The sequence below is a fragment of the Schistocerca gregaria genome, chromosome 4 (genome assembly GCF_023897955.1).
Source record: "Schistocerca gregaria isolate iqSchGreg1 chromosome 4, iqSchGreg1.2, whole genome shotgun sequence".
NCBI lineage: Eukaryota > Metazoa > Arthropoda > Insecta > Orthoptera > Acrididae > Schistocerca > Schistocerca gregaria.
In genome coordinates, this window is record NC_064923.1 from 75,431,012 (window position 1) to 75,454,671 (window position 23,660).

The 23,660-nt window shown below is 42.1% G+C and overlaps 1 protein-coding gene across 1 annotated transcript in view; it reads left to right on the forward strand.

The window, feature by feature from the left end:
• Window positions 1-23,660, forward strand: part of LOC126267601 (transmembrane protein 214-B) — a 138,828-nt gene that overhangs the window by 19,456 nt on the left and 95,712 nt on the right. Inside the window, exon 6 of the mRNA XM_049972903.1 lies at window positions 12,343-12,548. Within this exon, the coding sequence (XP_049828860.1) occupies window positions 12,343-12,548 (206 nt within the window). The remainder of the gene's footprint in view (window positions 1-12,342; window positions 12,549-23,660) is intronic.

A 23,660-nucleotide genomic window follows, 5' to 3' on the forward strand; every position in this document is an offset into this window, starting at 1 on the left:
CAGGATGATACTTTTTCTGAACCAGATGTTTTTTTTTTCTGAACCAGATGTAATTAGAATGTTATCTGTGAAGACAAAGTAGAAATCAAATCCTTGCATTACTTCATTAATAAATCTTTGATCTGTGCCAGGTGCATTCCTCAATCCAAATGGCATGAAAGTAAACTCGTATAGGCCAAAAGGAATGGTGATCACTGTTTTGTGTTTTATCCACAGCTGCTGCAGGTTCCGGAAAGCAGGAAATTTCAAACACATCAGGGAATTCTGGAGGGGGGGGGGGGGGGGGGGGACTGGAAAATCTCATTTTTGTCTCGTTAGATGAAATGGTTTGTTTACTGAGGTGCTATGCATCATTGCTGGCTGGGTGCAGCTGAGTACGTGCTCCACCTCCGTACTCCCTCATTCCTACTGCTTCTCCCCTTCCTACCACTCCTCTCAGCTTGCAGTCAGTACTGTCACCAGTTCTTGCCACTAGCCTAGCGGCTGCCGACAATAGGCAGGAAGGCGTGAGCAGTGGTTTGTTTGGATTTGATTCTCAGAAACTGTAGATGCAGCGGCTGGAGATGGTGGCCATGTGTGGAGGAGTTGTGTCCGAGTGATTGTGTGAATGTGTGCGTATGCTTGTTTTCTGACAAAAGCTGTGGCTGAAAATTTTGTTGTGAGTGTGTGATTGTCTTTTCCAAGTGCCTGTCTGTGGCTGAGCAATCACCTTTATGGTGAGTTACTACCTATCCTCATTATTATTGATTCTCAGAGTAATCGCACAAGTTATATCTTGCGTAAACTGATCACCACATTCTCATTTCATCAACATGCTGTCTGTGGCTCATGAATAGCTGGCCATACGAGTGGATTTCCACGATGGGCCAAAACCGCAGGCCGTTTCTGTGGGTATCTGTAATGGATCGGCCTGCCGATCTGAAGCCATTCATTTCCCACTAATGTGCAGGCCCTGCCTACCGAATCTGGCCTCACCAATCTGCCAGCATGCCGGGTCTGTTTGTGTGCGGCATAATGCAGCGGATTTTTGCGGATTATGCATGGACCCAGGATGGGCGATGAATTTCAGTAATTGCAAGTGTCTCACTGCATGTACATTGTATTGCGTGGTGTTTTATAGACATTTTATTTGTTCTAGTACATTTTGGCACTTCAAAAGTAGTCTATATGTTAGAAAGTATGGACAATAAGAAGAAGAAAATTGTGTCAGTTGCTGGCAGTATGTATGCTATGTACTCATATATTTCTCAAAAGAAAAATCGCTCAATACCTGTAGAATAATAGACATAATACAGTGGTTATTAACTGACTATAATGAACATAGCAGAACCAACATCTTATTGATGGTCACATACAGTGTTGGTTTACACAATTCTTCCCCACCTTAGACACTTCTTTCAAGAGACCCACTTTTTTCTTAGGTTATTTTTGAAATCAATAGTGGTATTTTATATCTGTCTTGTGACTCAAAGGGAATGCATATTTTTGTCACCAAATGTGTTTTGTTTTATTGAAATAAAATAATATCAGTGGTCTTAATGGAACGCATATGCCATTTGGCATGTTGTCTCCATCTAAAAACAGTTCATTACAAAAGATGTTAATGTGAGTACTTAAATTTTTGCTCACACCTGGAAATGCAATCTGCTTGCAAGTTTTTTTAATTAGATATTTCATTATTTACACTATTATTTCTTGTACTGTAGCCACAAAGGCAGATTGTCAACTTATTTCTTAACATTCCTCAAGATCTCAAAATTGGTCAGGGAAAATGCTGAAACTTGTCTGGAAATCAGGGAATCTCACTTAGGGGAACTTGTGGCAACCCTGCTACCTTCTCCCACAAGTGGGAATTATTAATAACCTGTTAAGCAGTCTATATTAGAAAACGCTTATTTATTATGAAGGGTTAAATTAACATCACCCATTCATGGAATTGGACAGTGATCTGGGAGGTGGCAATCTCCATAAGCACTCCAGTGGCCATCTGGTGGTCTGCTACGGCATTCACTCAAGTATAAAATGATCTTTTTTTTTTTTTAAGAGGCTCCTTGGGAAAATTTTATACTTATGTTACTGATCAAAATTACAAACTGTTTTATTTACATAAAGCATCTACCAAAATAGTTAACATTATATGTATTTTAAACTTGTGTAATTTATTGGTTGTCTACAGTTTGATAATGAAAGGAGAAATAAAATAATGGAAAGTGCCTTAATTTTTATTTGCATGTACTTTTTGTTTCTGTCTTGTAGTATCAATACTTTTAATCAGCTTCATCACTGATATCACTATTTTTATTTGGAAACCTATTGGAATTTATTCCTTTCTGAACACTGCATATGCAGCGGTTTTTGAATCCTTTCATAGTAGATTCACTTTAGATTTGGCCTCTGGCAGTAAGCCCCTGCTTGGATACTGAGGATTTCTTGAACTTTGCCCTGGTATGAGAGCAAAGTCTCCATGAAGAAGCCACTCACTGTCACAGGTGAACCTTAAAAGACTGCTGGAGAGCTGCCTAAGCAAATTTGAGAAAACTTAGCTTTTCTTTTTACAATACTGTATAATAAATAATTTGAGACATTAACTTCATTTGTGTGGCCACTTTGTCTGTAGTTAATATATAAATATTGAAGATATTTTAAATCCATCTTTGTGACTACAAGAAAATGAATATTTTGTCATTAAATGCTTTTCATTGTATTGAAATAAAACATCGCCAGTTTTCTGTAATGAAATATTTACAATTTCTAGATAAAAAAAACAATTTGTTACAAAAGATATTGATTTTACTTATAGTACTTTATATGCAGTTTTTGCTCACATCAAGGAATAGCTTCCACTTGCACATTTTTGAGGTTTGCTTTTTACATCTACATCTATACTCTGCAAGACACCTGACGGTGTGTGGCGGAGGGTACCCTGAGTACCTCTATCGGTTCTCCCTTCTATTCCAGTCTCGTATTGTACGTGGAAAGAAGGATTGTCGGTATGCTTCTGTGTGGGCTCTAATCTCTCTGATTTTATCCTCGTGGTCTCTTCGCGAGATATACGTAGGAGGGAGCAATATACTGCTTGACTCTTCGGTGAAGGTATGTTCTCGGAACTTTAACAAAAGCCCGTACCGAGCTACTGAGCGTCTCTCCTGCAGAGTCTTCCACTGGAGTTTATCTATCATCTCCGTAACACTTTCGCGATTACTAAATGATCCTGTAATGAAGCGCGCTGCTCTCCGTTGGATCTTCTCTATCTCTTCTATCAACCCTATCTGGTGCGGATCCCACACTGCTGAGCAGTATTCAAGCAGTGGGCGAACAAGCGTACTGTAACCTACTTCCTTTGTTGTCAGATTGCATTTCCTTAGGATTCTTCCAATGAATCTCAGTCTGGCATCTGCTTTACCGACGATCAACTTTATATGATCATTCCATTTTAAATCACTCCTAATGTGTACTCCCAGATAATTTATGGAAGTAACTGCTTCCAGTTGCTGACCTGCTATTTTGTAGCTAAATGATAAGGGACCTATCTTTCTATTTATCCGCATCACATTACACTTGTCTACATTGAGATTCAATTGCCATTCCCTGCACCATGCGTCAATTCGCTGCAGATCCTCCTGCATTTCAGTACAATTTTCCATTGTTTGGAATTGCTGATTCCAGCCTACTTCCACATTGCTTGTGGTGCTGCAATATGTTGTGTTTTACAGCAAGAGATATATAGTTCTGCAAAAAACTATGGAATTAGGCCGTATCAAAAATGCCAGATAAAGGAATACCTCTAAAACGTCCATGCAGATGACATTTCCTGATGTGAGTGAAAATTGGACATAAAATACCATCAACGAAATCAACATCCTTTGTAACGAACTGTTTTTCAGACTAGGAAGCAAGCCACATTGTAAATATCTTTCAGTATATATCATTGATGGTGTTTATTTCAAAAAAACAAAATGTGTTTGGAGACAAAATATGAATTCTCTTGTAGTTACAGAGACTAGGTTCCTTCAGTTTGAGATACTGTTGTTCTTGTTTTTGTTGTTTTCAGTCCAAAGACTTGTCTGATGCAGCTCTCTGCACTACTCTGTTCTGTTCTGTTCTTTGCAAGCCTCTTCTACTCTGAATAACTGCCACAATCCACATCCTTTTGAACCTGCTTATTGTATTCATCTCTTGGTCTCCCTCTACAATTTTTATCTCCCCACACTTCCCTCCAATATTAAATTGGTGATCCCTTGATGTCTCAGAAAGTATTTTATCAACCAATCCCTTCTTTGTCATGTTATATCACAAACTTCTTTTCTTCCCAATTCTATTCAGTACTTTCTCATTGGTCACATGATGAGACATTAGCCATCCTTATTTTATTCATGCTGCTTGCGTAATGTTCAGTGATATGATTGGCTGATAAGATCACGTGTGCTGTTCTGTGTGGCTGACAGAAGCAAATCAGACAGTTGCCATTGTCATTTCATTGCTTATGAAGCTATCATATGCCATACTTCAATATTTTCGTATTTGTACTTGTGTATTATGAAAGTACACAGTTTCAGTGATACTGCATTAAAGATCTCTGCAAAGTGTATCATTTTTAGTACAACTTGTAGTGCTAAAATAGCAGGAAGTCCTACTTTGATATGTAAAACCTTCATCTAATGAATTGCCCAACATAAAAACTATTATCTCAGCAGCAATAATTCAATCTGCAAATGTAAGGTGACTTCGTATTTTTCAAATGGTGAATTTGTGAAAAAACACGTCTTGTAATCATGTTAATATGGTTCATCTAGGGATACAGCGCATGTAGAGGACTGGTCCACAGCACTTTGCACAGCTGAATTCTTGCTTCACTATTTTAAATTTATGTGGGTCTAATTTATGCAGAAAACTGGAGGACCACTGGATGTTGAGGTGTAATACCTAACACCATGTTTAATATTTTTAAGCGTAACGCAGCATTTTATTATCTCTGGAATGTTCTTTATAATTTCAGAAAGTTTACAGGAGACATGAAAGGAATTAACTATTTCAGTCATATTTAGTCATAAAGTTTCAGTGATGACCTTGAAAAATATAGTTATGTAATAAACTCTTTGCCTTTAAATATGTCTGCTTGTGTCTGTGTATGTGCGGTTGGATATGTGTGTGTGTGTGTGTGTGTGTGTGTGTGTGTGTGTGTGTGTGTGTGTGTGTGTGTGTGTGTGTGCAAGTGTACACCTGTCCTTTTTTTCCCCTAAGGGAAGTCTTTCCGCTCCCGGGATTGGAATGACTCCTTACCCTCTCCCTTAAAACCCACATCCTTTCATTTTTCCCTCTCCTTCCCTCTTTCCTGACGAAGCAACTGCCAGTTGCAAAAGCTCGTAATTCTGTGTGTGTGTTTTGTTCATGTGCCTGTCTGCCGGTGCTTTCCCGCTTGGTAAGTCTTGGTATCTTTGTTTTTAATAAACTTTTTGTATGTTTAGAGTTACATGTCCACAGTACACTTGAAATTCCCACAACATAGTTTTGTAGCAAACTGCTAGAATTGCTAAAACAAAGTGCCACAGCCTATTACTACAGTGCAATATTGTTCAGGAATTTGTTTTAGGAAACAGAGATACGTTGCAGCTGTGTCGTGCCAGCCCAGAAGGTTCAAGAAGTCACCTGGATTGACCTGACTCAGGTGCATCATTTCTGATGCTGCCGAAAACAAATTACCCCACATTATTCCACTTTACCAATGGCCTGAGTCCCTTTGTTTTGGCTGTTCTAGCAGAGTGCCATAGTACCGGGGTGCATGTACCAGGGCTGTGTCCATGTAACTAAAAAAAATTCATTACTTCATTTTTTTGAAGTGATAGTAAAAATTTTAACCATCTCTCTCATACATGGGTACATTTCCTTTAAACTTCAACTGAATTTTGTAATCAGTTATTTGTTCTTAAGATAAACCAGAAGGTGAAAACTATGAAGAAATTTTATGGCTCTAATATGCCTTTCGAAATATCTGCGATGATAAATGTCCATAGAAAACTAGGCTTTAATCTGAGATCAAATTCAGCCCTAGCTTGGAAATGGAGAACCATTCATAGTAAGCAGTTTATATTCAGCAGTTTTTACATGGTGTATTTACCCCCCTCCCCCCTCATGATCCACTTCACACTTGTAATTTTTTGACAAACATGTGATAATGGCAGCCTATAACATCTCCTGTGCCAAAATATTTGGCTGCCATTGTATCTGCTTCTTCTTTTCTCTTGATTCTTCCATTCACAGGCCTGACCACATTTTTCCTGGCCTACAGTCTGCACCAAAATGAAAGTCTCCTGCTCCTACTGTGAGAATGTTGTCATATCTATTTTCTCTCAGCTGAAATTCCATCTCGTTGATTTCCATGCTCAGTTTATGGGTCTGGAATAAAGGATCTACAAATCCCGAATATTTTCAGCGAAGTGTGACTGTTAGTTGCTCTACTAAATAATTAAATTATATAATATCTGTTGTTGTGCTAATGATTTGAGATTCTGCTTCAGCTTGGAAAATCCAAATATCAGGTTTTTCTATCTAGAATGGAAGGAACTTCATGGTGGCCTTGTCCCCTTGAGCTTTACGTGGAGCATCAGAATTTGCATTGGCAGGGTTCATAGCTTTTTTATTCTTCTGTTGTATCTTCTTGATCACATCTGACTGTTTGTGTTAGATTTCTTTATTCGTTATCTTTAGTGATGTTTTTGTAGATAATTTAATAATTGAGTACATAAACAGAAAAGAAACAGTAGAAAATCCACCATGAAATAATGGCAATATAAGAAAAGGATAGATTGTTGCTCAACATGTAGCGAATATGTTGGATTACAGCTAGGCATAACAAAAATACTGGCAAACAATTAAGCTTTATCCAAAAAGACCTTCATCTGAAATAGACAACATAACACACACACTCAGACAAACGCTTTTAACACACACATGACCACAGTCTCCGGCTGGCAGGACTTGTTTAACAGGCTTTTTGTAATGCCTATCTGCGACACAACATCTCTTCTATGTGGTAAGTAGCAGTCCATCCTTTCCATAATACTGCCCTTTTTTTAAACATATTTAAATGAACTAACTAGCAGAACAGTTCCATACAATTCTGCAAATATATTTAGTAAAACAATTGAAATTATGAATTGCTTGAAAAAATAATTTACCATATAGTAACTGTTTTCAGACAGAAATTGGATATAGTCATATGAGCTAAAAATGAAGCAGCAGTCAGGTGTTTGGACATTCCAAGATGAACCAAAAAAAAACAGAAGTGATTATTCCAAGAAAGATTTTCAAGAAATAGACTGATTTTTTTTTTCTATGGCTACACTAGACATGTTGTAACCATTGCTTTAGCAGTGGTCATCAGACTGTGGCTCCAGTCAGTTGTTTATTCGGCCTGCCGTTCTCAGCTGTTTACAGTAACATGAGCTGACAAATCCAACATTGCCTGTGTATTCATTCTACCAGTTTTCTATTAGAAACAAAAACAAAAAATGAACTGTGTAATATTGAAAAATTTCATTCCATGTATTTGTGAAAAAACCATTGTGGTGTTGATAATTTTGTAAATGTTGCTATGGCAACACCTAATCATTGCTCTATAGACGACCATGGTTCTTGCCTGCAGCTGTTTGCAGTTCCCAGTTGAAAGCTGCCTCGTTTCAGGGATGTCTTTGAGTTGACTGTAGGAGTGTCTTAGTAGTAGAGGATAAATGTTTTAAAACTTCATCCATGATGTAGCACTTTTTCATGTATATCTTTTGAGCAGTCTGTCTTACAATGATATACAGGATGTTTCAGAAGAATGACCTGATTTTGGCTGGTAATAATTATGAAACATGGGTCATGCCAGCAAGGAACTGTGTGTTGTTTGAATGTGTGTGACTATGGTTTCAGAAAACCATTTTAGACATCAGTCAATGTGTCTTCTCAGTTTGCAGTCAGAAGGCATTTTGTGTGCTGCTGTTTGCAAAGAGTGTGATTGAGTGATTTCGGTCCAATGTGCTTTACGTTAGTGTTTTGGCATTCATCCACCTTCAACCTGAAACATGTGTCATTGGTGTCACCAAAGAGACAGGATGCATATGCAAAGGTGAGAGTGCAGGTCAATCTTGCGCATCTGATGACACGGTGGAAAGAAATCGGCAGACGTTTAAGTGAAGTTCACAAAAGTCTATGTGCCGCGCAAGCAGAGCGCTGCCAATGCCGTGAACGACTGTGTGGCGAATGTCCAGGTGTCATTTGGTCTATAAACTGGCACAACAACATTTGTCAGTTTCTCGGTGGCACTCTGCATCAGTGCTGTATAGGGCACAAATGGCTCGAGACACGCCCAGCATTCTGTGCTTCCAGAATCACCAGACATTGTCCTAATGCAATTTTTCCTTAAGGGGATATGTAAAGGAAAGCATGTTCATCCCCCCTTTACGTTGTGACATAAAAGAAGTGAATAGATTAACAGCTGCCATAACCTCTGTAAAGCAGATACATTGTGTAAAGTTTGTGACAAATTTAGCTGTCGTCTAGATGTTATTTGTGGAACTTCTGGTGGACACACAAAACATTTGTAATAGCGTAGCTAAAACTTCATGATTTTGAAAATATTTTGCAATACATCCTGTGTGTATAGTACGTATATGGAGTTTTGAATCAGGTTATTCTTTTCAAACACTCTGTTTTTGTGTAGGTACATTCTGCGACATATGTGGCTGCTGTCTGTGAAATATGTTGTATATCGATTTAGTAGTAAAGAAGTAATAATACTTGAACATCAAGCAAGATCCAAGTTTTTCATGCATCTCAGTGTTTATAACATAATATATCTTGAACTGTGTGTGGTACGATGATACAGTTTTGTAGGTGCATTTAGTGTCTGCGGAATTTTTTGCGAGTAGAGTTACTATCACAGAAGTGATAACTTTAAGCCTCATGCACAGTGCATCAGTTCTCACATATCTAGTTGTTCTTGATTTCACATCTCCTTAACCGAGATAGCTAGGTCATTCTTACTCCAACAGTTGTTGCCTGACACTAAGGGATATGTGTCCCAAGTTTAGTTGAAATCACTGCTGTGGTTTAAGAGCAGATGCGGAAAACAACACACACACACACACACACACACACACACACACACACACACACACACACACACATTCATTCATTTTTATAATATGTATGGATTCATCTAGCAGCTAATAACCCAATCTAGAAAAGTCAAAAGCAAGTTTCATAAGAGTGCAGTTTTCATGTTCACTGACAAACAAAAATACTTTCAGAAGCAGTAATAGTTCTAGGTGGTTGATTGATTAGTGAATTCTGCTATGAGTAGTGTGGCCACTGTGGGGTTAGAGGACTTGGGAGGGGGAATGTTTTACAGTTTGTCTTCCAGTGCAGATAACTAATGGACTTGTGCGATTCGTACTGGGCAGGTGCTATGGTATAAATTTTTGCATGGAAGTAAGATGTATTCATGAATGCACATCATAGAGACAGTCATCTTCAAATGAAGTACTTATTTTTAGCAAGGAAAATTAATTTTTAAGGCTATTGTAATGCAACACAGTTTTTAATTTATCAAGTTTTGGTGATTTCTCATATTCACTAGTGCATTTAAATATAAGTACAAATAGTATCATTAATCAAAATCATTTGCACACATAGTAAAACCAACATTACTTCACCACACAACAGTAGTATCACAACTGTTAGATCACTATTGGTGGCAGCAATATGAAATGGAGGAAATTTGACATGAAGTGTTCAAAATGATGCCAACTTTTAAGTTAGCACTTGGTAGCTGGTGGGGAACTTACTGCGCCTTTACTATAGCTAATGTATTTGGGGCTCATAATGTAAGGCTACCAAGTATTAACTAGAGTGGTACATAATGGCCCAAGACAACCACTGCTTTAGGGGATGGAAATACATTTAAGGCTAAACGGTATACAATAATTTGTTTGCTGGCAGCCATTGATGAAACCAGCAAGAAACAACCGAATACGTCGCTTCATTCTTTGTCATAAAAAGTCAGGTGTCGGACATCTTATCAAATAATTTATTAGCTCGCAGAGAAAAACATCCATCAAATCAATGTTTTGTTGTCCACTTGATTTATTCATGCAATAACTTCTTTTTGTTGCCTCAAGTTGAACAAGAAGTCTGTGAACAGTAATTTTCACCACTTCATGAAGCTGTTAAACTCTTCCCAAACCATGTTTTTACATTAACAACATTAGAGCAGAAAAAATGTATCCGGCATTGGTTGAGATGCATCCTGGTGTGGAGAAGCAGTAAGCTTTGCTGGCTAGTGTGCTGCAGGTCACCAGTTCAGATCCAATCACCAATAAATATTTGTTATTTAGGTTCTCGAAATTTTTTATGTTCATAATGTTTCTGTATTCTGAAATATTCAGATTTGTATGAATAGCACCGCTCTCTGTCGGGGAGGCAGTTCTGTTTTGTCTGTACATTATTCTCTGTAGTAGTAAAGGTGCTTTCAGTGGTAAATGTTGGATTTCATTGATGATCCTGCTTTTGGAACATGAAATTGATTGGGGCAATGGTTTGCAAAACAAAGAATTTATGTATTAAATGAAGTTTTGCTTTCAGTGTTTATGGAAAGCTTATAATCCAGGCTTACATGGCCAGGAAGGAATGGCAAATGATAAGGTGAGAGAAGGGTAAAGGACAGCAGAAAATTGGGGGATGCGGATAGAGAACAGTAGCTTACAAATTTGTAATTGGCACAAAAAAATTATGTTACTATGCTGCCTCAGATTTGGAAGAGTTTCAGGTAAATATAGGCATAGCAAGCCTGACCAGGCTTTTAGTAGGAATATAATTGTTTCAGTGGAAGTAAGGCTAGGAGGTAAGTTGTGTTGCTCAGTAGTAGTTATTAAAGTTGTATGAGCCAGCTATTGCAGGGAGAATTAGGTCACAAACTTCTCAAATGCAAGTTTGTACCTTACCCAAGTGGTAGAGAACATAGGTCCGTTGTGCAAGAATTTACTGCAGTTTCTAATGGAAATGTACTAAAACAAGTCTGATAAAATCAACTACTGCATAAACCTCTGAAAGAAGTTTTCAATATCATCAAAATAAATGTTCAAGTAATTGTGATGAAATCAGTAGTAAAATAGTCAGATATTGTTCATCCGAGCTTTGTAATACATTAAGATAATTATCTCTGCCTCCAGGTTTGTATTCACTCACCCTCACAACAGGTGTCTCACTCGGACACTGGGATCTGTGTGACCTATCCTTCCCTTTTAACCATCCCATATCTATCCCTCTTTCCTCCCCGAGAAAGGAGCTATTAGGTTTGAAAGCTAGGATAGGCGTACATTTATTTGTCTATTGCATGGGAGTTCAGTTTTTCAAGGGGAAAAAATGGGGGTGGAGGGCAGTGTGTGTTGCTCTATAATCACGTGCTCTTTAGTGGGTATTCTCCTGACTAGATGGAACACTGAGAAATGTGGTAAAAAGGTAACTGCCTTTGTCTGTCTTCACGGAAAGTATAATCAGATTCTCAAATAGCACCCTTTCATGTCATCCTCAGAGAGAATCTTCTATCAGTCTGCTATGAATAAACAAACAATGGTGTGTTAATTTAAGTAAACTGATAAAATAAGAAATGGAATAGGTTGCTGTTTGCCACGTACAGGATTTGGTGGTGGTGGTGGTTAGTGTTTAATGTCCCGTCGACAACGAGGTCATTAGAGACAGAGCGCAAGCTCGGGTTAGGGAAGGATTGGGAAGGAAATCAGCCATGCCCTTTCAAAGGAACCAACCCGGCATTCGCCTGAAATGATTTAGGGAAATCCCGGAAAACCTAAATCAGCATGGACGGAGACGGGATTGAACCGTCGTCCTCCCGAATGCGAGTCCAGTGTGCTAACCACTGCGCCACCTCGCTCGGTCCACGTACAGGAGGCATAGAGTGGCAGACAGGCGCATTGAAAGAAGACCAGCTAAGTCCTTTGTCAAATATAGATAAAATGCCTGTGTATGAGTGTGTGCATGCACACACACACATTTGAACAAGCATAACTTATACACAAGGCTACTGTTGTCTTCGGGCGCTAAGACCTTATTAGCATCCAGAGACAGTTGCGGCCGTGTGTGGGGAGGGGGGGGGGGGGACACGATGACACATGTATGTGCCATCTATGTGTGTTGAGTAGAAGTCAATTCTATTTTGTTAGCCCCTGTTCCATACTGCTGGATTCTATCTCAGACTTTCCTTAAGAAAAAAGGAATATGTGACATTTTGATTATCACCTTGGCTTGGCATTATTTGGTGTTTTGTAATTTGTTTCTTTGTTGCAGTGTGGAAAGGTGTTATGTTGCCTTTTATTGAGATGCGCAACTACACTAATTATGTGATGGGGTACGCTAAAGATTTATTTACTCGGAAGGCGGCGTCTCGGGCTGTTCTCAGTGAAGACCAGTTTTTTAGTATTTTAGATGTTGCATACAACCCGAAATTGAACATCCCTGTCTCACTTCGGCAAGAATGTGCTGTGAGTTTAAGGGTAAGTACTTTTCCAAATTTTCATAGGACATGTGAAAACTAAAGATCTTTGAGTAATTCTGTAAATAAAACAAAATTAACTGTGGCTTCTTGGGATCGGGAAGAGTTCTAGCAGAGCTAATCAGATGCAATAAGTGAACAGTCGTACAAAATATGGAGATATTCTTGAGAAACACACACAGGTAATTGTTGGATTTATTACAGTAACTGTTTGACTGTAGGAAACAATTTAGGGCCAGGGAAAGAGAGAAACTTTACAGTTAAAAGCCCTGACCTTCACATCATTAGTTCCACAAAACATGTCTGAAATACAATAATGTGAGGTGTTGGAAGGCCATACCAAAATGGTGTAGGAAATAACTTCCAGTATAAATCTGTCACTGGGATAGTACATGACTTCCTCAGAACTAGCAAGCATATATTATACGAGTTATTGTGTCTCTAGTGATGTGTGTGTATTATGAGGTAAAAATTGATATCGAACGTAAAAGACATTTTGAACATCGTAGCAATCATTTAAGTGTTGACCAAATTCTTGGTGTGTATCCAGATAAAGATATTTTATAAGTGAGAATTATTTCTTCTACAATTTCTAGTAGAATTTGGTTCTGTAAATTTGGTATTCTTCTGTTTAAAATGAATTTCCATGTGACACAAAGGTGTATTGATAATGAAACTTCGTAGCCTACAGTCACATATAGAGCACAAGCTTTTGCAACTGGAAGTTGAATCCAGAATGTAGTTCTACTTGCGTTCTTCCATGAAGCTGTTGTGTTGTTCTGCAACACACTCATTTTTCCTCAGCCAGTGATATTTTTTGTTGGAAGGACTTGCAAATCTATCACTGGAGAGTGAAATATTGTCAGGAGATTCATCTGCCGTTGGTGGTTAAGTATTATGTAAGGCGGGATCCAGATATTGAATCATGTTGTTAGGAACTGAGCTTAGGAGAGTTGGAATTGAGCTTGGACAGTGTGATTTATGGATTTCTGTGAGTAACACTTGAGTTTGCTTGTGTACTTGAGTCTGTAGATGAGAGTTGTTCATTTCTGGTGTTTTTGCTAGCAATTTTCCAGACAGAAGTATGGTCGTGATAATAAGAGGAACAGTGAAAGAAAATGAAAGTTCCATCACATAAAAGATGGTCTTTGTGTATTGAGGTAAAATGCAAGAAGCAAGTGAAGCATAATGTATGTAAATGTCTGGAATTTTGTGTGTGTTGGGTTTGAGGCTTGTTGCAATATATTCCTTCTATACATCATAGAAGATAACACATTTGGTAAAACAGAGGTGTGAAAATCCAGACAGCAAAAATGATACAAAAAAGATAACACTGTTCGACATGGGTTCTATTTCTGATATTAAAGTATGTGCTTCTAGACCATTTTACCATGGGAAATTCAAATATGTAAACAAAATATCGTTGTCAGGGATACTTTTATATATATATTAAAAACTAAGATTCCAAGACTTACCAAGCGGGAAAGTGCCGGCAGACAGGCACAATGACAAAACACACACACAGAATTACTAGCTTTCGCAACCGATGGTTGCTTCTTCAGGAAGGAGAGGGAAAGACGAAAGGATGTGGGTTTTAAGGGAGAGGGTAAGGAGTCATTCCAATCCCGGGAGCGGAAAGACTTCCCTTAGGGGAAAAAAAGGACAGGTGTACACTCGCGCGCACACACACACACACACACACACACACACACACACACACACATACATATCCATCCGCACATACACAGACACAAGCAGACATATTTAAAGGGAAAGAGTAAGGGAAGAGATGTCAGTCGAGGCGGAAGTACAGAGGCAAAGAAGTTGTTGAAAGACAGGTGAGGTATGAGCGACGGCAACTTGAAATTAGCGGAGGTTGAGGCCTGGCGGGTATCGAGAAGAGAGGATATACTGAAGGGCGAGTTCCCATCTCCGGAGTTCGGATAGGTTGGTGTTGGTGGGAAGTATCCAGATAACTCGGACGGTGTAACACTGTGCCAAGATGTGTTGGGCATGTTTGGCCACAGGGTGATCCTCATTACCAACAAACACTGTCTGCCTGTGTCCATTCATGCGAATGGACAGTTTGTTGCTGGTCATTCCCACATAGAAAGCGTCACAGTGCAGGCAGGTCAGTTGGTAAATCACGTGGGTGCTTTCACACGTGGCTCTCCCTTTGGTCGTGTACACCTTCTGGGTTACAGGACTGGAGTAGGTGGTGGTGGGAGGGTGCATAGGACAGGTTTTACACCGGGGGCAGTTGCAAGGGTAGGAGTCTGCTTGTGTCTGTGTATGTGCGGATGGATATGTGTGTGTGTGTGTGTGTGTGTGTGTGTGTGTGTGTGTGTGTGTGTGTGTGTGTGCGTGTGTGCGAGTGTACACCTGTCCTTTTTTTTCCCCTAAGGGAAGTCTTTCCGCTCCCGGGATTGGAATGACTCCTTACCCTCTCCCTTAAAACCCACGTCCTTTCGTCTTTCCCCTCTCCTTCCTGAAGAAGCAACCATCGGTTGCGAAAGCTAGTAATTCTGTGTGTGTGTTTGTGTGTTTTGTTCATTGTGCCTGTCTGCCGGCGCTTTCTCGCTTGGTAAGTCTTGGAATCTTTGTTTTAATATATTTTTCCCATGTGGAAGTTTCTATTTTATATATACATATTCACAACTCATGGGAAACACAGAGACGTTATAGAGAAATACGGGTATGTTGCCGCATCCAGTAGTGATAGAACGTGATAATTTCTCGTGCAACAGCAGGTGGGAAGAATCGGACATCATTAGGTTATCCCCCGCCACACCTATGTCATTAAGAACACCTGAAACATCTCATTAACTTGAACGGCGACAGCCGGTCGCTGCCTCGGCAGTAAAGTTTCACGCCTCCCAGGGGCAGGTGCATCGAGTTTACAACAGTGGTGTTAGCCGCAATTTGTGTCAGTCTTAACGAGTGGGTGTTTTGGCTGACAAGTAACTGTCTGTCATATTTCTGAGCACGGTTGAAATTTTTAGTTCCTGTGTGTAAACTGATTGAGCCTGGTGCTGAAGGTAAAACGACTGCTTGTTTTTACACATCAGCGTTCCTCTAGTTCCCTACTATAAATTTAATACAGGTGTATTACCAGAGTGGTATTTTTTTAAATTTGCAGAAATGCCACGTCATCGTGGATGTCGATATAAGCCGGACAACTTCTGCTACATCTGTGGGAAGTTCACTTTTGCCAGAAATAGGAAGAAAATTTCTTCAGTTATAAAGAAAGCCTAGAGGTAGGAGTCCAAGATAAAGAATGGGCACCACATTTCTGTTGTGCTACATGTTACTGCAAACTAATTCAGTGGTGGAACGGTAAAGAAAATGTGGCGTTGTTTGCTGTTCCCATAGTGTGGAGGGAGCCTAAGGACCATGTTACTGATTGTTTTTTCTGTCTAATAAAAATTCAGGGTTTTACAAACAAAAAGTTGAAGAGGCACATTGTTTACCCAGATCTGCCTTCAACGAGAATGGCAGTGAAGCATTCTGACAACCTTCCAGTACCTTCAAGAACTTGAGGTCAAATTCCAAGTGACAGTGAAATAAGTAGTGCTGAAGAAATCACAGATGATGATTCTTTATATCACTGCACAAGTGAGTCATCGCCACATTTGTTAACACGTGCAGATTTAAATGATTTAGTATGTGATCTAGGGCTAAGTAAACAAAAGGCGCAGCTGCTTGGTTCAAGATTACAAGAGTATAATCTACTGCACCAAAGTACTAAAATCAGTGTGTTCAGGCACAGAGAACAAGCCTTTATTTCTTATTTTTCAACTGATGAAGCACTGACATTTTGCAATGACGCTGCTGGCCTGATGAAATTGCTGAACTTCACTTATATTTCACAGGAGTGGAGACTTTTCATAGATGCATCGAAAACAAGTCTGAAGGGTGTTTTGCTCGATAACGGAAATAAAATACCCTCTGTTCCAGCAGCTCACGCTTGTTTGACAAAAGAGAAATATGAATTCGCGCAAAGGATTTTAAATTCATTAAAATACAATGAACACAAATGGAAAATATGTGCAGATTTCAAGGTAATTGCAATGATACTGGGAATGCAACAAGGCAAAACAAAGTATGCCTGTTTTCTTCGCGAGTGGGATAGTTGAGACCGAAATTCTCAGTACGTAAAAAAGAAACGGCCTAGGCGAAGATGGAAAGTTGGCGAAAAGAATGTACAACGTGAAAGTCTGGTAGCTCCTCCGCTTCACATCAAACATGGTCTGATGAAACAATTCGTGAAGGCCATGGATCCAACAGGCTGTGGGTTTGCATATCTAGCTACCAAATTCCCCCGTCTTTCAGCTGCAAAAGTAAAAGAAGGTGTATTTATGGGCCACAAATCAGGGAGCTGAGAAAGATGCAAATGTTTAACTGATAAAGAAAAAAACCGCATGGGACTGTTTCAAGATGGTGTCGGAAAACTTCCTCGGAAGAAGAAGAGCTACTAACTACAAAGCAATGGTGTAGGATATGATCAAAGCATATCAGGATTTGGGGTGCAATATGTCTTTGAAGCTACATATAATGGACTCTCATCTGGACTACTTTACAGAGAGCTGTAGTGACGCATCGGATGAACATGGGGAAAGATTCCATAAAGACATTTCTACCACAGAAAGGCGCTATGAAGGGAAGTGGGTACCTTCTATGTTAGCAGATTATTGCTGGAGTGTCATTCGAGAGAAGAAAGATTCACAATACAAGAGAAAAAGTGATGTGCATTACAATTCAGTGTCCCATTGTTTGTCAATTTTCTGTAATTTCTTAAGTCAAATAAATGCTTCAAAGTGTATACACAAAGTTTATGTTATATGTTAGATCCAGCTTCCATTAATGTGATGAACTTATAACATCATAAAGATGTGCATTTGTTTGCCGAATTTCACCTCACGTTTGCTACGCTATATCAAAAACTGAAAATAGAAATAAAATTGCGATTACCCATAAACTATCCCTGGCAAAAAAAAACAAACCAAAAACAGTTTTCAATTCGGCACTCAAAATACAACTAGGATCACAATATTTTTTATCAGAAATAGAAAAAAGTTTTTTTGTAGAACAGTGTATTACACTATGTGATCAAAAGTACCTGGACACCTGGCTGAAAATGACATAAGTTCGTGGCACTCTCCATCGGTAATGCTGGAATTCAATATGGTGTTGGCCCACCCTTAGCCTTGATGACAGCTTCCACTCTCACGGGTGTACACCAGTCAGATGCTGGAAGGTTTCTTGGGGAATGGCATACCATTCTTCACAGAGTGCCGCACTGAGAAGAAGTATTGATATCAGTTGGTGATGCCTGGCATGAAGTCAGTGTTCCAAAAAATCCCCAAGTTGTTCTATAGGATTCAGGTCAGCTCTCTGTGCAGGTCAGTCCATTGCAGGGATGTTATTGTCAAGCAACCACACCGCCACAGGCATTATGAACAGGTGCTCGATCATGTTGAAAGATGCAGTTGCCATCCCCAAATTCCCCCCTGCAGGTCTGGGGGTTAGAATAGGCCCGAGGTATTCCTGCCTGTCGTTAGAGGTGACTAAAAGGAGTCCCTCCCCCTCAAGGGGGCAGTTAGCGCCTGCGCCCGGAGACTGACAGTTCCACGACCTATCTTTGCGGTCATTTTGGTTTTTCACTTCTTCTGGTTTCTTCCTTCCTTTGGTTGGTTCCTTTCTTTGTTCTTCTCCATCTCAGTGTCTTACGTACTCTTTCCCTTGCCTTCTTCTCATTGCCTTCTCTGGTCTCCGCCTCGGCGTTTGAGACAGTCTGTCCTTTCTTTTTCCTCTTCTTCCTTCCTCCCTGTGCGTGCCTGAAGGCCGGTCCACGCGTTCGCACGCGTGTCCGGTGGCGGGGTAACACGTAATTCCCCACCCTGGGTAGACAAGTAAGGCCCGGGGAGGGGTGATTGCCTGAACTGACACCTTCCGACCATGCCGATTGGTTCCTCGGGAGGTGTGACCTGAGGTGTGAACAATCACCTAAGGCGGGAGTGCCCTCTGAGAGGGTCCCCACAAGGAAGGAGCGCGCCATCGGAGACGCTGGCATTCATGGGGGATTCATCTGCAATGGATTTCTCTTCTTCTTCTCTCTCGACTTCTGTCCACAAACGGAAACTTGACCAGCCACCAGTGATAAAAGTATCACCGCGTGCCCCACAGTTCCTTGTAGTTTCTCGATCTGAGGACGGAAAGGACTTTTCCTCTGCCAACCCTTTCGTTATCCAGAAGGGCGTAGATGCCATAGCCGGATCGGTCAAGTCTTGTACCAGGTTGCGTAACGGTACCTTGTTACTAGAAACTGAGAGCACAAAAACTGCTTCGGGCAACACCCCTGTACACGTTCCCTGTCCGGGTGGAGGCTCACCGCACTTTGAATTCGTTTCGTGGTGTGGTATATACTAGATCACTCGACGGATTGACTGACGAGGAGATTCAGTCTTTCCTCGCTGAGCAGGGTGTGACAGCTGACCATAGGGTCATGAAAAAGGTCAACAATGACCTTGTACAGACCCGGACACTTTTCTTGACATTTGATAGTGTTCAGCTGCTGTCGCGCATCATAGCGGGCTATGAGGTTATTTCTGTTCGCTCCTATGTCCCGACACCTACGCGCTGCTTCCAGTGTCAGCGTTTTAATCACATTCGCCAGTCTTGTTCCAATGCGGCTAAATGTGTCACTTGTGGCAGGGATGCCCATGAGGGTGACTGTCCACCTCCGTCTCCTCGTTGGGTGAACTGTCAGAGTGACCATGCAGCGTTCTCCCATGACTGTCCCATCTACAAGGAAGAATGATGTATACAGGAAATTCGGGTCAAAGAGAAAGTGTCCACCTCGGCTGCTCGCAAGCTATTTGCAAGTAGGAAGTCCACACTGCTCCCATCGGGGAAATACAGTACTGTCCTCGCCTCTCCTCGGACTACCAGGGAGGTGGCGACGCAGATATGTGATCTGACCTTCAGCACTACAGTCGTCTGCTCGGCCAGTGCTAAGATCGCCCGATCGACGTCTCCTCTTCCTCCCGTCACCCCTCCGACACTAGCACCTTCATCAGCTTCTGCCAAGGCGAATACCCAGAAGTCAGGTGCACGGGCCTTCGAGAAGGAACCGTCCCGTGCAGACTTCTAGGTACTTCAAACTCCCAGCCATCGACGAATACTTCCACAAAACGACCTTCCAAGAAGGCTCATAGGAAGCACAGTTCTCCTTCTCCGCCACGGCGCATTTATTCTCCTGCACCACCCAGCGGTTGCCGCCCCAGGCCATCATCCGTTTCGCCTGGCCACACCGGTGGTAGCCGAACATCTGGCCGTTCACCAGCGGAGGAAGCCACCCTCCCGACCATCTTAACAAGATGGCCGATGAACCTATAAAACCAATGGACGATGACTGTCCGCCTACTGCTAGCGGCGGCAGTGCTCGCTCGAAGCCAGGCTCTCAGCGGCCTTCGAGGTACCCCTTCTTGCATCTTCTTTTTCTTTTTCTTCTCACGATGGCACTTATTCACTGGAATATTCGCAGCATACGCTCCAACCGAGAGGACTTAAAGCTGCAGCTCCGCTTGCACTATCCGCTCGTCGTAGCCCTCCAGGAGAAGAAGCTACGCCCATGCAATCAAATTGCCTTGGCACACTACACCTCTGTGCGTTTTGACCTACCCCCTGTAGCAGGTATTCCGGCTCATGGAGGGGTTGTGTTGATGGTCCGGGATGATATTTACTATGATCCCATCACATTGCATACCGACCTGCAGGCTGTTGCCGTCCGCATTACTCTCCCCACTTTTAAATTTTCCATTTGTACCGTTTACACTCCATCGTCGTCTGCCGTTACCAGGACAGACATGATGCAAATTATTGCTCAGCTACCTGCACGATATATGTTAACTGGAGACTTCAATACCCACCATCCTCTTTGGGGCTCTCCAGCATCCTGTCCAAGGGGCTCCCTGTTAGCAGACCTTTTCAACCAGCTCAATCTTGTCTGCCTCAATACTGTCCCCCCTACTTTCCTTTCGGGCACATCTCACACCTATTCCCATTTAGACCTCTCTATATGTACTACCCAACTTGCACGCCAGTTTGAGTGGTATGCACTTTCTGATACGTATTCGAGCAACCACTTCCCGTGTGTTATCCATCTCCTGCATCATACCCCCTCTCCGTGCTCAAGTAGTTGGAACATTTCCAAAGCAGACTGTAGGCTCTTCTCTTCCAGGGCGACCTTTCAGGATCAAAACTTCACAAGCTGCGATAGTCAGGTCGCGCACCTCACGGAAGTCATTCTCACTGCTGCTGAATATTCCATCCCTCATACTACTACTTCTTCACGTCGCGTACCGGTCCCCTGGTGGACTCCAGCACGTAGAGACGCTTTACGTGCTTTATGCACCTTTAAATGCCACCCTACAGTGGCAAATTGTATCAATTATAAACGATTACGTGCGCTGTGTCGTCGTATTATCAAAGGAAGCAAGAAAGCCAGCTGGGCTGCTTTCACAAGCCCCTTCTACATCTACATCTACATCCATACTCCGCAAGCCACCTGACGGTGTGTGGTGGAGGGTACCCTGAGTACCTCTATCGGTTCTCCCTTCTATTCTAGTCTCGTATTGTACGTGGAAAGAAGGATTGTCGGTATGCTTCTGTGTGGGCTCTAATCTCTTTGATTTTATCCTCATGGTCTCTTCGCGAGATATACGTAGGAGGGAACAATATACTGCTTGACTCTTTGGTGAAGGTATGTTCTCGAAACTTTAACAAAAGCCCGTACCGAGCTACTGAGCGTCTCTCCTGCAGAGTCTTCCACTGGAGTTTATCTATCATCTCTGTAACGCTTTCGCGATTACTAAATGATCCTGTAACGAAGCGCGCTGCTCTCCGTTGGATCTTCTCTATCTCTTCTATCAACCCTATCTGGTGCGGATCCCACACTGCTGAGCAGTATTCAAGCAGTGGGCGAACAAGCGTACTGTAACCTACTTCCTTTGTTGTCGATTGCATTTCCTTAGGATTCTTCCAATGAATCTCAGTCTGGCATCTGCTTTACCGACGATCAACTTTATATGATCATTCCAGTTTTACTGCTTCTGTTGTCTGGGGTAGCCTGTGTTGGCTATCTGGCACTAAGGTCCACTCACCAGTTTCTGGATTGACGGTCGCGAATGACGTCCTTGTGGCCCCTGAGGATGTCTCCAATGACTTCGGCCGCTTTTTCGCAGAGGTTTCGAGCTCCGCTCATTACCACCCTGCCTTCCTCCCCCGAAAACAGGCAGAGGAGGCTAGGCCATCTAACTTCTGCTCCTCGAATCGTGAAAGTTACAATGCCCCATTCACCATGCGGGAACTCGAATATGCACTTGCCCAGTCACGGTCCTCCGCTCCAGGGCCTGATTCTATTCATATTTCGATGCTGAAGCTTACATGTTTCCTGGAGCGCTGTCTTCAGCGTTCTCTGGACCATCTTTACTCCTGGAGTGTCACCGATGGCTTCCGTTTTTCTGCTGAGAAGACGGTCTGTATTAACTTCTGGCACTGCAAAGAGTTTCTCCCACCGTCCTTATGACTCGGTCCCGTTGCTCTCCCATTCGTGGAGACAACAAAATTTTTAGGTCTTACATTTGACAGGAAACTTAGCTGGTCTCCACATGTGCCATATTTGGCTGCCCGTTGTACCCGTTCTCTAAATGTCCTCCATGTTCTCAGTAGTATGTCGTGGGGAGTGGATCAAACCGTCCTACTTCACCTATATCGGTCGATCGTCCCCTCCAAGCTGGATTATGGGAGCTTCGTATACTCCTCTGCACGGCCGTCCATCTTATGCCGCCTCAACTCCATACAACATCGGGGTTTACGTCTTGCGATCGGAGCGTTTAATCTAGTCCCATCGAGAGTCTTCATGCTGAAGTCGGTGAATTGCCACTCACCTACCGGCGCGATATACTGCTTTGTCGTTATGCCTGTCGGCTACTGTCAATGCTCGACAACCTGTCGTATCGTTCCTTTTTTGTCAACTGTCTCAACCGTCAATACGGATTGTATGTCTCTGCCCTGCTACCCCCTGAAGTTTGCTTTCATCGCCTCCTTCAACACCTTGATTTTTCACTCCCTGCAACCTTTAGGGTGGGCGAGAGCCACACGCCACCTTGGCTCCAGGCTCAGGTTCACGTTCACCTTGACCTCAGCTCGCTCCCAAAGGAGGTTACCCCCCGATTCGGTATACCACTCCCATTTTGTCAAACTTCGTTTGAAGCTCATTAATATGACCTTTATTTATACAGATGGTTCTAAGACCAATGACGGGGTCGGGTGTTCTTTTATTGTCGGGGCACAAAGTTTCAAATACCGGCTACATGGCCATTGTTTGGTCTTCACAGCTGAGCTCTTTGCCCTCTACCAGGCTGTTCTTTACATCTGCCGCCACCGACATTCTGCTTATGTCATCTGCTCCGAATTCCTGAGCGCCATCCAGAGCCTCAGTGATGCGTATCCAGTTCACCCTTTCGTGCACCGGATCGAACGCTCTCTTCAGCAGCTGGTGGACGACGGTTCTCCGGTTAGCTTTATGTGGGTTCCTGGCCATGTCGGTATCCCTGGGAACGAAGCTGCAGATGCCGCGGCCAAGGCTGTGGTTCTCCAGCCTCGGACGGCTTCTTGTTGTGTCCCTCCATCATTTGTAGCAGGGTCATTTGTCGGGGTTGTGGCATGCCGATTGGGCTGCACTTACGGACAATAAGCTTCGGGCCTTGAAACCTCTTTCCGCGGCTTGGATGTCCTCCTCACGCCCTTCTCGGTGGGAGGAGGTCGTTTTGGCATGGCTACGAATTGGACACTGCCGGTTAAGCCATCGCCATCTGCTGACGGCTGCGCCGGCGCCGTTCTGCCCATGTGGGCAATTGCTGACGGTCCACCACATTTTAACGTCCTGTTCAGATTTTACTACACTGCGTCTTGATCTTGGCCTGCCACGTACTCTGGATTCCATTTTAGCGGATGACCCAGGAGCTGCTGCTCGCGTTCTTCGTTTTATCAACTTGACAAACCTGTCTAAGGACGTTTGATTATATGTTTTTTTTTTAATCCTATCCCT